This window comes from Juglans regia, chromosome 13, assembly GCF_001411555.2.
Source record: "Juglans regia cultivar Chandler chromosome 13, Walnut 2.0, whole genome shotgun sequence".
NCBI classification, from domain to species: Eukaryota; Viridiplantae; Streptophyta; class Magnoliopsida; order Fagales; family Juglandaceae; genus Juglans; species Juglans regia.
The window spans coordinates 5144230-5163429 of record NC_049913.1 but is presented as its reverse complement, the minus strand read 5'-3'; the positions used below and the strand labels follow the sequence as shown (position 1 = coordinate 5163429).

The 19200-nt window shown below is 36.7% G+C and overlaps 2 protein-coding genes and 1 non-coding gene across 3 annotated transcripts; 2 read left to right on the top strand and 1 right to left on the bottom strand.

The window, feature by feature from the left end:
* Positions 1-428: 428 nt before the first annotated feature.
* TRNAE-UUC lies at positions 429-500 on the top strand. The gene has a single exon. It is a non-coding gene; the product is annotated as a tRNA-Glu (tRNA).
* A 1886-nt stretch (positions 501-2386) lies between these two features.
* Positions 2387-7126, top strand: LOC109011193 (guanine nucleotide-binding protein subunit beta-2). The gene is made up of 6 exons (XM_018992296.2): positions 2387-2736; positions 2849-2943; positions 4488-4912; positions 5246-5603; positions 5980-6093; positions 6767-7126. Exons 1-6 carry the CDS (start codon positions 2631-2633, stop codon positions 6800-6802), a joined length of 1134 nt encoding a protein of 377 aa, XP_018847841.1. The 5' UTR covers positions 2387-2630; the 3' UTR covers positions 6803-7126.
* Positions 7127-7800: 674 nt separating this feature from the next.
* On the bottom strand, positions 7801-14859 carry LOC109011194 (coatomer subunit gamma-2). Its single transcript, XM_018992297.2, has 18 exons — positions 14671-14859; positions 14122-14219; positions 13970-14020; positions 13663-13776; positions 13368-13568; positions 13186-13287; positions 12675-12782; positions 12360-12593; positions 11679-11929; positions 11380-11551; positions 11121-11276; positions 10671-10721; positions 10262-10402; positions 9978-10175; positions 9742-9873; positions 9484-9657; positions 8901-9140; positions 7801-8368 (listed from the first exon to the last, which is right to left on the bottom strand). The coding sequence occupies exons 1-18, from the start codon at positions 14714-14716 to the stop codon at positions 8174-8176; spliced, it is 2664 nt and encodes an 887-aa protein (XP_018847842.2). The 5' UTR covers positions 14717-14859; the 3' UTR covers positions 7801-8173.
* Positions 14860-19200: the final 4341 nt, after the last annotated feature.

Below are 19200 nucleotides of genomic sequence, written 5' to 3'. Positions count from 1 at the left end.
TATTATTAATTCATCGATAAAGATTTTTACTTATCATCTTCTATACTACATACTAACATGTGATTTGTCATTTTTATTTTTTTATTTAAACACACGCAAATCAATGTGTAAATATGTACGTTTAAATAGAATGACAAAAATGATAAATCACATATTGATGTGCAGTATGAAGATGATAAGTAGTATTTTTCTTATCCCCGTTCCCCATCCCTGTTGCTTTCTATGGAGGATTTGTGATTGGGCTCGGTTGGTCTAATCGGGTTGTATTCGCTTTTGGGTATTAATCGAGTTGCTCGATTTGGGTTCCAAAGGCAGCCTTCTTTCGAGGAAAAGAATCCGTCAAAAAGCCTTCTAGATCTGAACGGCTGAAGAAAGGCCTCGGAAAGTAGATGTCGTTATGAAAAACAAATTTTACTAATAACTCGTAATCCGTTGTCGTCCAGCGGTTAGGATATCTGGCTTTCACCCAGGAGACCCGGGTTCGATTCCCGGCAACGGAATTTTACCCCTTTTTTTTCCAATGAAATAAATAACTAGCTGCCAACTATGAGAGGAGCCATCATCTTTTGTAAGAAGTGGCGCGATGGTTTTGCCTCTGAATGGCTCTGATAACACATACAAGATCAACTCAGAAACGTTGGATTCTATAAATTAAGGCCGTTGATTGGATAGGTCTACCTCTACCTAACAAAATTGATATATACTATACTACTTAAAGACAAGATCTTAAGAAAACTGATCTTTCCAATCTTGTTGAAACATGCCAGTGGACTGGTTCCTATGAAGTAATCTGGAGGCTGTGTAAACCAATATTTATCAGTGAAATTATATTTACAATCCTCATTCTTTTTTTTTTAAAAAAATAAATACATAGAATTTATATTAAAAAATTAATTTTTTAATAATAAATTCTATAAATTTTTTTTTAAAAAAATGAGTCGATATTTATATAATTCATGATTGTATTTAATATTATTCTAATTATTATATCCGGGCTTCCAAGGCCAAAGCAATAATAAGCGTGTGGAATCAAATATTGATTGAGTCCACCCCATTTGCCCTGCGTCACTAACAAAATATGATTGGTTTCGAATCTGAAAGGAACGTTGTCTTTACACTTCCATCTCTTCTAGATTTCCACCCCCACACACACGACACATCAATATGGCTGTGTGTGCCCACAATGACTCATTGCCGATCCTTGACTTTTGTTCCTAATTGTATATATATATACATGTGTGTGTGTTTTAGATTTTCATAGCTACAACAACTTTGGAATAGTTAAACGTAGTGAATCCTCTTCGCTTGTGGCCAACTACCATATTTGAAATGTCTATCAATCAGAATATAAGATTGTTTCTTTACCAGTCTCCTCCTTGACTCCGTTAAAAAATATGGATTCGATTCAATTTATTAGATACATTGCTCGGTTATTTGTTTTTATTACTACACCGTATCTTTGTAGAGAAATAATATTTATAATTATAGAATGTGTAAACGTTATATACTCATTTAAAAAAAAACAATAAATATGAGATATATATAAAAAAAATTAATTTTATAACGGTGAATCTCACTCTTTTAAAAAGAGAATACTCGGTATACAACACATGATAACTGTATCTAATATTAGTCGAAGATATGTAATGGATTTTTGGAATCCGTCTCTTCCTTTTGTATTCCTATATTTATAAAAATTTAAAAAGTGAGCAGCTTGAGACATATAATAATATGGTATTGCATGAAATAATAACTTGATACTCGTGTAAGATTAGCTGAATTAGATATTATAAAATACCCCAATTCCAGAAAAATCCATCAATAACTACCGTATTAACAAATAAAAAAATAAAAATTTTATATGCAATAATTTTTATGTATTTTTTATACATCCTATTAATATAATTGACTATATTAATTATATAATATAAAATAATTATTTTAATTAATTATATCGATAAAATATAAAAAAAAATACATAAATAAAAACACGCAACAGCGTTCACACAACCAGTTTTAAGTATTATAATACTCTGATATTCCACGTAATGCGATGAATTTTAATAAGTAAAATTAGGTTTTTAATTTCATCAAGTTTTCTTCTTTTATACAATAATCTTTTATCAGTATAAATAAATTCACAATACACAATTATTATTTTTTAATTGCTTAAAAATAGATAGCGTATAAAAAACGAAAAAGAAAACTCCATTGAAAAAAATAAAAAGAAAAAGGACGAAGTCCCAGATATGGCCTATACGACCCACACAGGGCACAAGTGACAGCGTGTCCACATCCAAGTGCCCACTACGTCTAAGGTGAACGACACGTGGAACCCAGATGGGTCCGGCGGCCTTACGTCAGTCAGCTTCTCCTGCCATCTGAGAATTCTTCAGACTCCATCATCTCTCTCTCTCTTTCTCTCTCTGTACAAATCTACTCCAACGTTGTTTCTGTGTTCTAAAATCTTCCCCAATCAAAGCCCTAATACAGTCTCAGTCTCCCTCCGAACCTTTCCTGAATTTCCCAAAATTCCATTTTCTCAACACCCAACGAACGCTAGGGCTCAAATCGGGTAATCTTAAAATGGCTTTTTTTCGTTAGTAAGTTTTTCATTTTTTACTGAGAGAATGTCCGTTGCGGAGCTCAAAGAGCGCCACGTGGCGGCCATGGAGACGGTGAACTCTCTCAGAGAGCGCCTTAAGCAGAAGCGGCTCTCTCTGCTTGACACGGATGGTATGTGGAATCTTGCAAAATTTATTTTGTTTATTCTTTAGTTTTTGGGGTTCGGATTTTTTGGAGTTCGGTATTTCTCGGATCTGTTTGGTTTTGGTGGCGAATTTCGCAGTTGCGGGGTACGCGAGGTTGCAGGGTAGGACCCCGGTCAGCTTCGGACCCACGGATCTGGTTTGCTGTAGAACACTGCAGGGTCATACAGGCAAGGTATTCTAGGTTTTTCAAGTGTGTATTTATATACTCGTTTTATTTATTTATTTATTTTGGTCTACTCTTTTGCTGAAAATGATGAGTATATCTACCAAAAGAAGTTCAAGCTATTTCGTAAATGGGCAAATATGTCTAGTAAAGGAAATGATTTTGGGTCACAATGGTAGACATCTGATTGCTAGAACTTCTTCAGCGTGACTTTTTGTTTCTAAAAGTGTTAGGAGAATGAAAATAGGTGTTCAAAACGGGATTGTGTGTTAGCTCATTGATGGGAAGTCGGTAAGATACTTATATTCTCAATGTTTGATAATTATGATTTGGAATATTAATCTTTAAATTGTGGCAAGCGCATATTGTTATTTGAGAATTTTACTTATAAAAAAATATAATTTGAACGTTTTTTTGTGACTTGTAATTGAATCCAATGAAAGATGGTGCGTTGCTGTATCATACTCGCATTTTGCGATGCTTGCTTACATGTTAAAGTAAAAAATATAACTTTTTTTTATAGGTAAGATATATTTGATTAACGATCGACAAAAAGAGGTATGTGGTAACATGGGGGTATATACAACTGGCGTTAGTCAGAGAAAGAGGAGACCAAGAAAATCCTGAAAACTGAAACTAGAAAGACACAAATTGGCCAGCATCCAATGGTATAGTGCATAAAAAAAAGAAATTCTTGAGATCCTTGAAAGTCCTTGTATTATTTTTGGAACTGTGATCCTACATCAAGCAAATCGAGATCATTTCCACAATGCCCCACCATGATAATTACTACCCCGCCCCTTCCAGCATGCTAACAGTTCTACCACCGGACACGACATCACTCAACTAATACACTTATCTATTTATTTTGATAAGTAAGATAAGTTTTATCAACAAGCAGAATGGGGGCACATCAGTAAGTTTGTAAGAGAGGAGCAATAAAATCCTGGAAACTAAAGTTAGAGAGATAAAGTGGCTGTCATCCTGTGGTAGAATGTATTAAAGAGGAAAGTCTTGAGCTCCTTGATGGACATCAAAGTGGGATCTTAAGAGTGGCCCTTGGAAAGCCAAGAAATTGAAAAGCCCCCGAGCCTAGGCCCACACACACACACGTAGATTGGTTGGTTTCTTAAAGAGGGCGTTGCGAGATACCATTGTACAAGAGATGGGCATTTGGTATTTTCATATAGAAGATATGATGTAATAATAGTGATAACATAGGCTGTAATGCATACATGTCAACCCTTGAAGCTGCATGGTAGAATGTAGCTTCTGTCCTTTGACAATTTAATGATTCTTTTTATTTTTCTGGTGACTCAGAGTTCTGCTATTGGTTTTTCGTTTATGACCCTTTGTCCAGTTTCGAACTGCTACCCACAATGCTTGTTTGCTAGTTACAATTGGTTAATTTCTAGTTACATTATATTTGGCCTTTCTGAGTAAGAATACATGTTTTATTTATAGATTGCTATGTTGTGATGCCACTTCAAGAAGATGGGGTTGATCTGAATTTATAATCACGACTTCTATAAATCTGATTAAAAAACTTGCAGGTGTATTCATTGGATTGGACTCCTGAGAAGAATCGAATCGTCAGTGCATCTCAAGATGGTCGGTTGATAGTGTGGAATGCTTTAACAAGTCAGAAGACTCATACAATAAAACTACCTTGTGCATGGGTGATGACTTGTGCTTTCTCACCGACTGGTCAGTCTGTAGCCTGTGGTGGTCTTGATAGTGTCTGCTCTATCTTTAACCTTAATTCCCCCATGGACAAGGATGTAGATCTACCGGTGTCGAGAATGCTTAGTGGGCATAAGGGGTATGTTTCGTCCTGTCAGTATGTACCAGACGAGGACACTCACTTAATCACCAGTTCTGGTGATCACACATGCATTTTATGGGATATTACTACAGGGCTTAGAACTTCTGTTTTTGGAGGTGAATTTCAGTCTGGACACACTGCAGATGTACTAAGGTATAGGTGATTTTGCAAATGCAGTTAAGCTAATTTGTGTTCTCACCCTATCCTTTTTTTTATAGGTATAAACAATGGTAAAGAAAGGATTTTGTTCTCATCCTATTATAGAATGAGATAATATTTTAAAATAATTTTCAAAGCTTCAAAACTTGATGCATCTGCGTAAGTCAATTACTCTGTAAACTGAGCTCTAAGAATTTGCTTCATGTACTTCTAAAAAAAAATGCTTCATGTGAATTTGCCATGTGTCTCGGTACTGAGTTGTGTTTACCTACCAAAAATGATCCACTGTTAGTTTTCTTTAACTTCGTTAGTCTTTTGGATTCTCAGCGTCTCAATTAATGGATCAAACTCAAGAATGTTTGTATCTGGTTCCTGTGATGCAACTGCCCGATTGTGGGACACTCGTGTTGCAAGTCGAGCAGTACGGACATTTCATGGACATGAGGGGGATGTGAACACTGTAAGATTCTTTCCAGATGGCAACAGATTTGGAACTGGCTCAGATGATGGAACTTGCAGGTTATTTGATATCAGAACTGGGCACCAACTCCAAGTATACTATCAGCAGCATGGTGATAATGATGTCCCACATGTGACCTCCATTGTATTCTCCATATCAGGAAGACTTCTCTTTGCCGGATATTCGAATGGCGATTGCTATGTGTGGGACACCTTATTGGCAAAGGTATTTGTTTTCTTTTGGCTGGTCATATTTCAACCTTGGCCATGTGTGTTCAGAATTGCTAAGAATGTAGGATCTGAGTTTTCTACTTTAGCCCTTTTTACAAAGTACCTGTCCAGCAGAAACTAAAAATAAATTACTTTTTTTTAATAAGTACTAAAAAATAAGTTACTTTAGTGGTGCTTAAGAATTGACTAGACCTGTCGGAGAAAAGTCATGGCGAGATCTTCCAACACTTTCCAAAGCCTAAAACAACACACAACAAACAAAAATTTGTATGCGTGCAGGTTTGTGTATGGGAGTGTGAAATGAAGTTGATATGGCAGGGCATATCAATAATTGAATAATTAATTGGATCTAATCACTCATTTTGCGATAGGTGGTTTTGAACTTGGGATCTCTGCAAAACTCACATGAGGCCCGGATAAGCTGTTTGGGTTTATCAGCTGATGGAAGTGCCTTATGTACTGGAAGTTCGGACACAAACCTAAAGGTTAGTCTGCATCTAAACCTGGCTTGTGTTATCTTTTATTTAGACTGCATAATGTGCAGGACAGCATGAGAGAACTTATCCTTTGTTTCCAATGTATTGTTAATCTTTTTGCCTCAGCTCACCTTGTACTCCATAAATACATGCAAATGAAAAAGGTTAAAAAATGAAGGATGCGATTCAAAGTTTCTCTTTTGATTCTGGAATCCAATCTACAAAGCCATCCCTTTTGATCTGCTGTTCGATGACACGTGGAATTGTTTATTTTTTACATGTTGGACCTCTAGATTTCCTGGATATAATTCAAGAACCATGTTTGCTAACTAATATTGACTAGTAGATGGTTTAATACTTCATTTTCTACTTTCTATATCTAATCCATAAACATGCTAAAAACAAGGTAAAGAAAATTCTACAAGCTTGTGTATACTTGCTCTAGTTCTATGCTACATGAAATTAAATAATTTAAACAATAAGTAATGATTATCTCATGCAGTCTACTCTTGCCATGTACTAAAATTTGATCATTCCTGTTGTTGTCCTAGTGTGTTCCTTTCTTTAAGTAGGGAGTATTTTACATTTTATTTAGTGAGGATAGTTTTCCTTCACTTCTATTCATTTGTCTTGGCTGCGATTAAATAAAATTTGAGCCATTTTTCGTTACACTGTGTGTCAGATATGGGCTTTTGGAGGGCATAGAAGGGTAATCTGATCGAAGAGAAAAGGCTGACTTGCATCCGGTTTTCATAGCCGTCTTAGCATTGCATCTTTTTGCTAAAATGCGTTTGTATTTCCAGTATGTTGGTAGGGTTTGAGAAACCATAATCCTGTAATGTTCATTGTAATTCATAAAAAGTGACAGTTGGAATATTGGAGAAAAAAGAAAAATATTTGGCTTGAGAACTTGAGCTGGAGGTACTTATTTTTATCTGCAGGCTGCATAAAACTGACAATTCATTAAACCATAATTGCTGATGGGTGGTGTACCTTGTACATTCAATCATTTATATATGTTCTTTCCTTTGGATGCTGGGAAGCAATGTATGATATCTCGCTGCCAATTTTGGCAGTCTGAAAATCCGTCAAAACCGCTTCAGGCAAATAACAATTTGTACTTGATGTGGTCCTGGTTGGTTCTTGTACGTGTAGATAAATAGGTTGGCTGCCAAATTGTTATTCATAAATTGTTATTGTCTCGAGGGAACCTGCATAGAACTTCTATAAATACATGCATTACAAGAAACGTCGATCCTTGAGATATTATTAGAATATTACTTTTTAATATTATTATTATTTTGAAATTTTAAAAAGTTAAAATAAGATTTTAAAAAGTTGAATTATTTATTGTGTTTTGTGTGAAAATTTGATAGAATTTTAATAATGAGATGAGATGATTTGAGATGGTTTCTCAATTCAAATGGAGGCTAACAGGTTAAAATAATTTTTATTTTAAAAAATCAGAAGTTCTAAAAGATTTTTTTTGAAAAATGAAAGAGTACGCGCATCAAAGTGGATCAGGTGGAGGAACGAATCTTGGAGCAACTGAATTCGAAGGGGGCGCTCAAGTCAGACCGAGATCGGTTGGAGTAACGAAGACGTGGTTATATGATGATAATCCGTGCCCGCGGCACGGATGATCATGAAGAAAAAATATGGTTGAAGTTCCTAATACATTCATCAAAGTGGGAGACGCAGAGGGCGAAGAGAATTGAATTAACAAATAAGTGCAAGGATCACTCTTGCTGAGAAATCCATTCAATACGGCCTGAGGAATCTAAAAATTCAATTTGCAGCATTCGGTTTGAGTACAACATTCAAACAATTTAAGTATTACACGCCGAGATTAAACGTATACAGTGCCTCAAAATTCTTCATCCAATGAGCCTGACATGATAATCGCGGAAAATGCTCAAAATGGTGCAAATGAATATCCCAGCAAACTTTAACTTTAAAACCTAGCGTTTCTTCAAAGTCTCCTCTACAAGTAATCTGTTTGCAGCAATCCACCTCTAATCTCAATTCTCGGGAGGAAAAAAAAAAAAACTACAAGGAAGCGTCGAGTGAAGCATTCCTCAATACCATTCTAGCCGCTTGCCACAATCTCGTGAATGGCATCACTGACAGTTTCATCCTCAGATCTGACAGCCAGTTTCATTGCGACTTCCTTTGGACCATCAATACCAAAAGATATGCGCACAAGAACCCTCGCATTGCCTATATATACACCGGATAACAGACAAGTGTGTGATCTCGAATTGCTTGGGACAACCTCCGTGCCCTGAACAACACCAGAGATAAATGGAAGATTATTAAATCAGCTTCCAGAGAGATTGCAGTCAACTAAGCTCATAATATAACACGCTTTAGTACAAACTTTTCCTTTCTTCAGGGACAGACTTACACCCTGATGGGACTGCAGGGAAAGCAAAATTTTAGCCAACTTTAAGACGACGTAGTTAAAGCTCGATGGCCATTAAATTTTATTATTTGCCTACCCATGTTCTAAAGATGTGGCACAACCATTATTGTGGGTAAAACTCGCAACTTCATTATGATGCTGTCCAATAAACCAAATGCAAATTAAAAACAAAAATAAACAAAGAACTTTCACATGAACATGAAATTGTCATTTGATCCATTAGAGTTAGGTACATATATGTCCTCTAGCAAGCTCCAAAAAACAGAAGTTTCAGCCTATCAGTCTAAACTCATATAATCAAGTAATCGCATAATAATGATTATATCTGCATACTTAAAATATACCACCATTGGCAAGTCTTGCAAGTACAAAATCCAAACAATTTACATACCTCACAGGGCTGCAGGCCAAGAAGGTTGAGCACAGCACTTACAGCTTCAGCCAAACTCTCCCTTGGACCAAGGCCATATTCATCTACCCTCTCACAATCTGCACCCATGCTTTCCCACGCATTTCGGAAATTTGAGACCCCCACTTTCAACATGTAATCAGCTGCTACAACCTCCAGGTCCTCTAGCTGGTATTCATCTTCAACTCCATCATCCTCTGCCTCACCAGTGGTTGGATCAACCTGGTAGGATCATCAAATATGTAAGATGTGAAAGCCAAGTAGGATATGCTAATGATTAGCATAAACTCCAGATACCCCTTATCTTTCACACTTGCTTAGAAGTTATTCCATTTCTTTGAGACATGCAATTAACTTTGTGTTTTTATCTTTCGGAAGATGCCATTTAAGAATATATGGATGAAAACAAACTTAGATAATGTGCAAGTGGTTCTGTTTAAAACAAACTTAAGTCAGATATGGAGAGTAGAGATCAACAGTAACAGCTGCCAAAAAGCAACAAGAAATGGATGGAGGGCTAGAGAGAGAGAGAGCATTTTCACGAAGATAAAGGGAATACCAGTACCTCTTTAACAGTGAACCTCAACATGTTTGAAAATTTTCCCACAGCTGGGACACCTTCTGGCTTTTCAAATGCCACAAAGATCTGTCCAGGTGTGTCATAAGGGAGAGCTTTAAGAGGCTTGGATATAACTTGAGAGAATTCCTCTGCTTCTGAAGCATCCACAACAACAGTGACCTGGCAGGAGCAGAAATAATTACAAGGGAAGTCTCAAGTAGGATTGATTACATGAACTTCTGCTTTCAATAAAATGGCCATTACGTGTTCTAGTAATTGCTCAGGAATTGTATTGGTGCAGTTGTACTGGAACACAACATGCCCATCAAAGATATGCTTTACGGCATTCACTGAGTATTCTGTTTCTGCTTCTGTAAGCTCCACAGGTGCTGAAGACTGGTAAGAACAATAAAAGCGCATAATTGCCAATCAGAAACCCTGGAACAAATACTGATAAAGAATTGATAAAAAAAAAAAAAAAAAACACTGGGTCATGGTACCTTGAAAAGCTTCCCAAAGTCCGCAAACTCCGGAATAGAGGAAAGCAGCTTTTCATAAGCATCAACAGTGGATACAGGGACACTTGGTGGAGCAGCCAGCCCTGTTGGCTTTTTACTTGGGCCCTTCTTCTCGGCAAGTGGCTGGGTCTTAACTTCCCTGGGCACAGAACTAATGTCAAAAGGTTCTTCTGAAGGCTCCTGTATACATATTAAACACATTAAATTCTGACATTATGGTGAAATTTATCAGCACAGAAGGCAAAAAGCAACTGGAGAAGTCATACATAATTTTTCAAACTTGTCTCCAAATTGACAAGTGGGAGATCCAGTGATCCAAAGAGGAATTCCTTCACATCATTATCGGTTTCAACAACTGAACCATCACCACCAAGAGTATTCAGATAGAGTGTTGCCCTATCACGAACCTGCAGAAAAAGCAACATGCATAGATGCTTGATAAAAGTTTTGAAAGAGTTGATATGGTACGAAATGAGATAGAACAGAGACTTTAATTCTTGGCAAGGTAAAAAGGGACGAAGAAATTGACATAGAGACTATATTGATATTTATAAGCACAAATAATGAATGAAGAAAACAAGACTGATAAAACACCTATGAATGTTCATACAAACAAGTTGGAGATGACCACAATAAAGCAAAACCTAGGAAATTAAAATATATTAGATAACTCACCTCATCATCGCTGTCAAAAAGACATCGTCTCAACAGCACAAAAATGCGAGGCTGAAACAAAGACCAAAATGAATATTTCAAACAATCATCTGTAACATTCCTTATAAAAAAAAAACATCAGTAACATTCCAACCAATATAAGTTGTTTATGAGCAACCCCAAGGGGTTGGCCCAAGTGGTGAAGGCCTTGGTCTTGGGGTATCATTCCCTTCAAGGTCCAAGGTCCAACACCTTATGGGTGCAAACAATTCTTTGGGGCCACACCCACTGGTGAAAAGCCAGCGATTTAATCAGTTCTGTGTAGAGAAACTTCCGAGGGTGTGGTGCACGGGACCGGAATTTACTTTGCAGGGATGGGTCCGAAGGGCCCTACCTTAGAGAGGTTCCTCGACATTAAAAAAAAAAAAAAGAAAAAAGTTGTTTATGAGCAAAAGAAAAGTTGAACATTACCTTTAATGAATCAACCATAGCACCAAACTTTGCCAATGTGCTCACAGCACTCGCCCGAACAGTTGCATTTTCAAGATGCACTCGGTTGTATATGTACCGTATATATTTGCTAGGATCTGAGGTTTTTGGCCCTTCAATCCCCAGGAAGTGGAGAATCTAATAAATGTAAGATCAAACGTAATTTTCTTAAGTGAGAGGACAAACAAAGAAAAGTCAAGAGCTCATTGTGCAGCAGATGAAAACTGGAGTAAAACGCCACCTGTGTGGAAAGATAGGTGAATTCACAGTCTTCAATAAATTCGCAGAGATGAAGCAACCCACTCTCTTTTGCTTCAGGGATATCTCTTATGAGGATAACAATCGAATCTATGATTGCCTTTTTGTATTCAAACCCACCCTCCTCTCTAAGAATATTGCTTAGGAAGTTCATCCTTCAAGAAAAAGAAAAGGGCCATTTTACTGAAGAAAGAGGCAGAGCGGAATGTTCATAGAAAAGATGCATAAAATAAAATACAAATTTCCCAAAAGTAACATAAAGCAAGTTAACATATCACTCACAGAGATCTGTACTTCAGCGGAAACTTCAAACACAGAGATCTTATGGCTTCCACAACAACAATTTTGAACTCATCAGCAATATCTGACATGAAATTTGTTATCTGCTTCATCAGACGATCCACGCTTGACTCATTTCCTGTCTTCAAAAGTGTGGTGATGGCAAGTGTGGCAATGCTTCTGTTCTGATCAGAAATTAAACTCTCCATATCAATGTTGCAGTTAGTGACAGCCATTGGATGTGTCATTGCCACCTGAGAAAATTTCAAGCTTAAAATATTTTTTTTATAAGTAAGCTTAAAATCTTGCATTGAGAAAAGGGATCCAACAGGTTTAACACCATAGAAATGTTATACATGATGAGAAAACACCATAGAAATGTTATACATGATGAGAAAAGCAAGATTAGTATGTCTCATTATCAAATATCAACGTCTCTTCCAGCTGATTAATATCAGAATGTAAGTTCAAGTATCTTTTACAGATACTATGGTATTCCACCAATAAAACCACACATAAAAACACCACCGCCTCTTAATGCAGCAAGTCAGTATTTTTGCATTCGCTTTATCAACAAAAAATATATCACTTATAAAAACAATAAACAAAAATAAATTAGAGAAAAAACATAATATTTTAATAGTGCAGAAGAACAATTTGTAGTAGTATGGAAAAGCAGTTAACCTTATTCAACGTCCGGACAGCAGCAAATCTCAACACTGGCTTGGAAGAGCTTAAAAAGAGCTGAAGAACGGTAATTGCAGGAGTTAGTTCTCTAGTTGTAACTCCACTGAGTTCTGTGATTGCTCTGGCAGCCTCAAAAATCACCATTTCTGCCTTGTGGCGCAAACAACCCTCAAGAAAATCATAGAAAGGACGATCCCCTGTTTGTATGTTTGTGGCTGACTCACGAATAACCTGGACACAGAAAACTTAACAAAGATGAAACACAAAAAAAGTAACCCTTACAGTGAACTATATGATAGAGCAGATACACACCTGACTAGTATAACGAATCAAAAGGCTTTGGGCCAAAGGAGAACGAACGGTTCCTTTTGTCAAGCTGGTAACCAACTTGCTTACAGCTAGCCGATCATTCTGTCTGATCTGCAAGTTTGAAATGGTTATCAACACCTATTGGATCTTAAAGGTCAGAAATAGTAATCATGAACAAGGCCATGCCTATAGAGTCCAAAAACAACAATGAAAAAGCATTTAACACTGGCACATATCTACTCTAGACATACCTATAAAAAAAAAAAAAAAAAACATATCTGCTCTAGACATGCACAAACAAATAAAAATCTAAATAATTCATAACTCCAACCATTTATCAAATGAACTTAAATTTCGACGGAAAAAAAAAAAGCTCATTGGAAAATGAACGATTCTCGTAAATAGGCAGTATATGATACACATCTTGCACAACTATAACGCAAGTATTTCCTCTGATAAAATTGTGAACAAATCATTAACATTTGATTTTAATCAAATAAAAAATCCAGCATACCTGATGGAGCAAGGCCAAAGCATGAAATTGTACAAGGGCCGCCCTTGATTGAACTGCTTCTTGAACCTCATTACTCCACCTCTTCACAATTTCTGGGTTTGTCTGTCCAAAATAAAATTTGGAGTACAATGTAGGATAAAAAATCCATATAAAACTGAAGGCCAGGAACAATGCGATGATACCTGGAGCAAATGAATCCCACTAACTAAGGCTGCACTTGCAACAACTGGATTTTTATCAACAATTGCTTGTTTCAAGTAACGCTCAATTTGGGTCAGAAGGGTTCCTTCTGTTATCCGGCAAAGCACACGAATAGCATTTGCCCGATACATGTCGGTCTTGCTAGTCATGTCCTTCATAAGGGAGCTTGTGACAATAATCACCTTTTCATAGAAAAGTGATAAACCTGTTAGTACCTATTCTTAAACACAAGGGTGTAACATGAAGTAACTGAAATAAATCTGTAGGGAGAGTAACCTCATCTGCAGAAGGAGAAAGCTCCTTTATCATCACATACACCATTCTCCTTAACCCTATATCTCTTGATTGGAAAAGCTTCGTCACAGCAAAGAAGACTTCTGTGGCTTCAATCTATAAATTCTATGTACAAATCGTCAGAAAAGGTTTGAGCACACAATTGCATAATTCAATTCAATCTATATATTCAACCCCCAAAAGAAGTCAGTGAAAAGATACAGATATTCTAAATTGCCCATGTGTAAAAGAAGCACGGACTTCAGAGGAATAAAAACCAAGAAACAATTATAAAAAGAAGAAACGGGACCTTTGTGAATGTCTCCCCCTGATTAAGCAGGTACAAAAGCTTTGTTATAACCTGAAAACCATACAACCCAAAACCATTTAGAATCATTTCCTGACCCACCAAGAAGAAATTTAAAAATGTAGATAAAGAGGTTGGCCGTGCAAAGGAAAAACCTGAGAGCACCTCCTAGGATCTAGCTGAGGGTCATTGAAAACCCTAGCTTCCTGTAGAACGGCACCCTTCTCAATCCCCAGAAACGGAGAGTAGTCCGCTGCAACCAATGTATTACAGAATAAGCATCAATGGTTCCTTTATGAACTTGTAATTTACAAGAACGAACGCATTTGGAATTGAATCGCACCCAATGAAAGGTGAAGTTACAAGATCTAAATTACTAAACCATCAGCATCAGAGTGAACGAACGTAACAATGGTAAATTTTCACGACGCAAATCGCGATTTAAGCGCGGCGATAAATCAACAAAATCTAAAACCAAATGAAAGTAATCAGATCAACTAAGACTAAGCCAGATCGACAAAACTACAAACAAAACAGATTTGTGATTGAAACAAAGTAGCAATGCACGAACGGATCTGGAACCTAAATACTGATCTGGCCGTTATAGCATACAAAATTGAAAGAATTTTTAGAACAAAATACAGAAAAATTAAACTTGATTATCAATTGGGGAGAACATGTATTTGAAGCAGTGCAAGAAATACCTTCGTCGTCACGATCATCGTCCTTCTTCACTAGTGGCTGGGCCATCACTGAATTTTATGAATTTCTGAGAAATTGAAGGAACAATCAGAGCTCTCCCCCTCTCTCTCTCTCTCTCTATATATATATATATACACACACACACGAGAGCACTGATATTAGTTTTTGAAGAGGGCTCGGAGGTGAACGAGACGACGATGTTGTCTAACGCACAAAGGCAAGACGCTATTATTGGGCGAGGATCTCCTGCGGGCAAAAGTAGCTGATACTTAAAAGTATAATGTACGCACCTAGTTGAAGTGTTGCACGTCATGGATAACAGTTTAATTTCGGCCCATGGGAGAAAATACCTTCGAAGATCCAACAGCATGGAAGGGCACAATGTTTCTAGAATTGAAATGACTGTATTGTCCTCCTTTGATAGACCGGCCCATATTTATCCGAAGTCTGAAATGTCTCATGGTGTCATTTTACGAGAAGATAGATGCTATTACAGTATTACTCATCTCATATCACATATTTTATATATTTTAAAATTATTTTTTATTATATTTTAATTTATTTTATTTTTATTAAAATAATTAAATTATTTTACTTATCATCTATGCATTACAAAAAAATTATAAAAAAAATAATAAGTCTAATGCGTGGTGTGTGGAAATGATAATTACAAGAAATCAACATTTTGGGTGGTTCATTTTTGAACATTTACATGCGAGTAATGATTAAAGGATATATGTTATATCAATAATATTACGTGGGTACGTATTATGTTGATGGGGTGTTACGACGAGGAGTATTACTCTACCTTTTGACTAACTAGGATATTATCTTAGCATGTGATCTTACCTGATTAAAATAATTAATGAGCTTTCAATATGACACATCAAGGTAAATTTCTTTCACATATTTTTAATTCAGTACATAAATGTTAATAAAAACTTTACATAAACAAAATTATAAAAAGATTTACTTTTTACTTTGAAAATGTCATCATTCATTAAACTCATGGTTAGAGTTTTAATACTCTATTGTGTGGTCATGTCAACGTGAGATACCTTGATGATGGCTGGCATGACCACCCTTCTCTGGCTGTGAGTCTACTTCTATATAGATCCATAAATAATGAATTTTATGCATCAACATTATTTATTTTTATATTTTATATTTATAATTTTTTTTATAGAGTGTAAAATATGAAATAGTGAATAATAGCTGATGAGAATAATTTTTCTCTACAAATAGAGTAACTTGTGTGATATATATATATATATATATTTTTTTTCCAGCAAGGTAAATAACATTAATAAAGAAATAGATATATATTGTTTGATAAAATACAAACTTAATTACACGGGGGGGTCTTTACCACTATGGAATTGTAAAATGCAGGGTGTGATAGTGGAGATGGGTAAGCTTCCATAAAGATGGTTGGATGCTGCCCATTGCGTTAAGTTATGCGTGCATCAATTTTTGGATCGATAAATTTTTTTTCTGACCAAGCTGCAAAATCTGTAAGAGTGAATTTGATGTCATTGGTGACTGCTTCTATTTCCCAATCTGTTGGTTGATTTTTTCCAAGAATTGCATGGATTGTTTGTAGCGAGACTCCTTCAATGTGAATTTTCCTGAGTGCATAAGATTTTGCTTATTTGATTCCTGTCAGTGCAGCTGTGGCCTCCCCAATATTCGGATTCTTGCTAGAAATTAGACTTGTAATTGCAAAGAGGAGGTCACCTTGGTCTGAGCAGCAAGTGGTTGCCGTGGTTGTGCCTTCAGATCTGACTGTTATGTCAAACTGAATCATGTAGTAGCCTGCAAGCTTGTTTTGCCTTCCCACAGACAGGTCCAATTTTTTTTTCTTTCCAAACTGTTTTGTGATCTATGAGTGATTTTGAAACTTTTGTGATTAACCAAGTGTGAGAGGGATTAACAGACTCATGGATGACTTTATTACGGAGAAACCAGATGTTGTCAATGGCCAGTGCTGCAAAAATTTGGAATGATTGAGACTCATCCTCAGGTATATTCAAGGATGTAGTGGGAGATAAGATGACGCTAATCCATTCTGAGATTGGGTGTGAGGTGAATTTTGTGGTGTCTATAGGCCAATTGGATTGTCTCCAAAGAGTTCTAGTATAGCAACAACTGAGAGTGAGATGAGAGATGGTTTCTTCTTCAGAGTGACATAGAGGGCAAAGAGTTTGATCCTCATCCAGGTTAGCAATTCTTTTCAAGAGTGCTCTAGTGGGTAGGATATTTTGTGATACCTTTCAAAGGAAAAGCTTTAATCTATCCTGGATTTGGAGTTTCCATAATTTATTCCAATAAGTGTTGGGAACAAGATTATCATTAGGAAGGAGAATGGCTGCATAAGCAGATTTTATCGAGAAGATACCAGAATAATGATGTTTCCAATTGATTTTGTCCTCAATTGTGGAAAAGTTATGGCTGGACAACGGGATTTTGGAAATTTCTTTAGTCGAATCTGATGAGAAAAGAGTTTGAAGGAGGAGGGTATTTCATCTCCTTGGTTCTTCAAGTGTGAGTTCAGCAACTCTCAGGTTTGGCTCAGTCCAGTTTATATTTGGATTCGGTTGAGAGATGTGAGAAGGAAGGGTTGGGACCCACGGGTCTTCCCAGACTCTTGTTGAAATTTCATAGTTTATTTGGTAACAGAAACTGGTTTTAAGAAAATCTCTTTGTTTGAGGAGACATTTTCTGAACCAAGAGTCAGTTGGTCTCATTTGGACATCAAAGAAGCTGGAGTTTTTAAGGTATTTTCCAGTTAAGTAATGTTTCCAAAAGCTGTTGGAGTCATTTATGATGGACCAAGCGAATTTTGAGATTAAGGCTGTATTGAAAAGGGAGCATTGCTTAAGACCTAGACCACCTAAAGACTTTGGTAAGCACAAAGAATCCCAAGATTTTGTAAAGAAACCATTTTTCTTGGTTGTGTCTTTGTTCCACCAGAAATTTCTGAAAAGTGTATCAATTTTTGAGGAGACAGCTTTTGGCATTTTGCAAGTGGTCATGATATAAGTGGAAATGAAAGATGCCACCGTTCTGATTAAGATAGTTCTACTAGCTTGAGAGAGGAGCTTTGATTTCCATGCCTGGAGTTTTGATTCAATTTTACCTAAAGCATCTTTGAAAATTTCCTTTTTGGAGTGACCAATGAAGAGAGGCAAACCAAGGTATCTAAGTTTTGTTGGGCAGGTTTTGAAGTTGAGGAGGTCTTTTATCTCTTTTTTGGTGACAGGGAGAGTGTTATTGCTGAAATGGATTGTGGATTTGCTTTGATTGATTTTCTGCCCAGACCATTGAGTATAAGTGGCTATGCATCGAGCAAAAGCTGAGGCAGTGGATAGAGATGTTTTTCCAAAGAAAATGAGATCATCCGCAAATAGGAGGTGGGAAATTTTTGGACCTCCTCTCGTGATATTTATGCCCTCTAAGTTGTTTAAAGATTCCTCCCTATGAGTAAGTCTTGAAAGAACTTCGCTTGCAAGGATAAAGAGGAAAGGGGAAAGGAGATCGCCTTGACGGATTCCACGGGAAGGGTGAATCATGCCAGTAGGGGATCCATTGAGAAGGATGGAGTAGGAGACAGTCGAGAGGCATTCTTTTATCAAGTTTATCAAAGTATGACTGAATCCCAAGCTTTTGAAGATGTTAAGAATAAAATATCATTCTAAGCAGTTAAAAGCTTTTTCCATATCAATCTTTGCGGCCATGAGTCCTTGCTTTCCTCTTTTCTTTTTTAAACGATGGACAATTTCTTGGGCAAGGATGGTGCTCTCTTGGATGAGTCTTCCCGGAACAAAAGCAATTTGATTGGGGGATATGATATTTGGCAAGAGTTTTTTGAGTCTATTGGCTAGGATTTTTGCAATGATTTTGTATATGACGTTTGCGAGACTGATTGGGCGAAAATGATGGACAATATTTGGACGATCAATTTTGGGGACAAGGGCTATGTTTGTATGATTCATTTCCTATAAAAGTTTTCCTTGTTGAAAGAAATTTTGGATGGCTACAATAAGGTCCATTTTGATCAATTCCCAGTAGGATTTGTAAAACAGTCCAGTGAAACCATCTGGATCAGGCGCTTTTGTGGGAGGAGTTTGATTGATGATATTGAGGATTTCCTCCACTGTTGGGATTTGGCAGAGATCTTCATTTTCTTGTGATGTGATTTTATGAGGGAAAAGTCCCTCAAGGTCCAGAGGAGGTTCGGGATTGGTGGATTTGAAGATATTAGTGAAATGATCAAGAAACAAGGTGGAGATTTCGTTGGGGTTCGTAATCCACACACCGTTTGGTTTTTTAAGAGTGTCAATGGCGTTATTCCTTCTTCGAATTGAGGTTGAGGTGTGAAAGAATTTGGTATTTAGGTCCGAAGAAGTGAGCTAAGCGACTCGGGATTTTTGACAACAAAGAGATTCTTCACGGCGAAGTTGTTCATTAAGATTTTCTTTTAAAGTTTCTTCTAATAAGATGGTGTCGGGTGAAGGATCTTTTGACTGGAT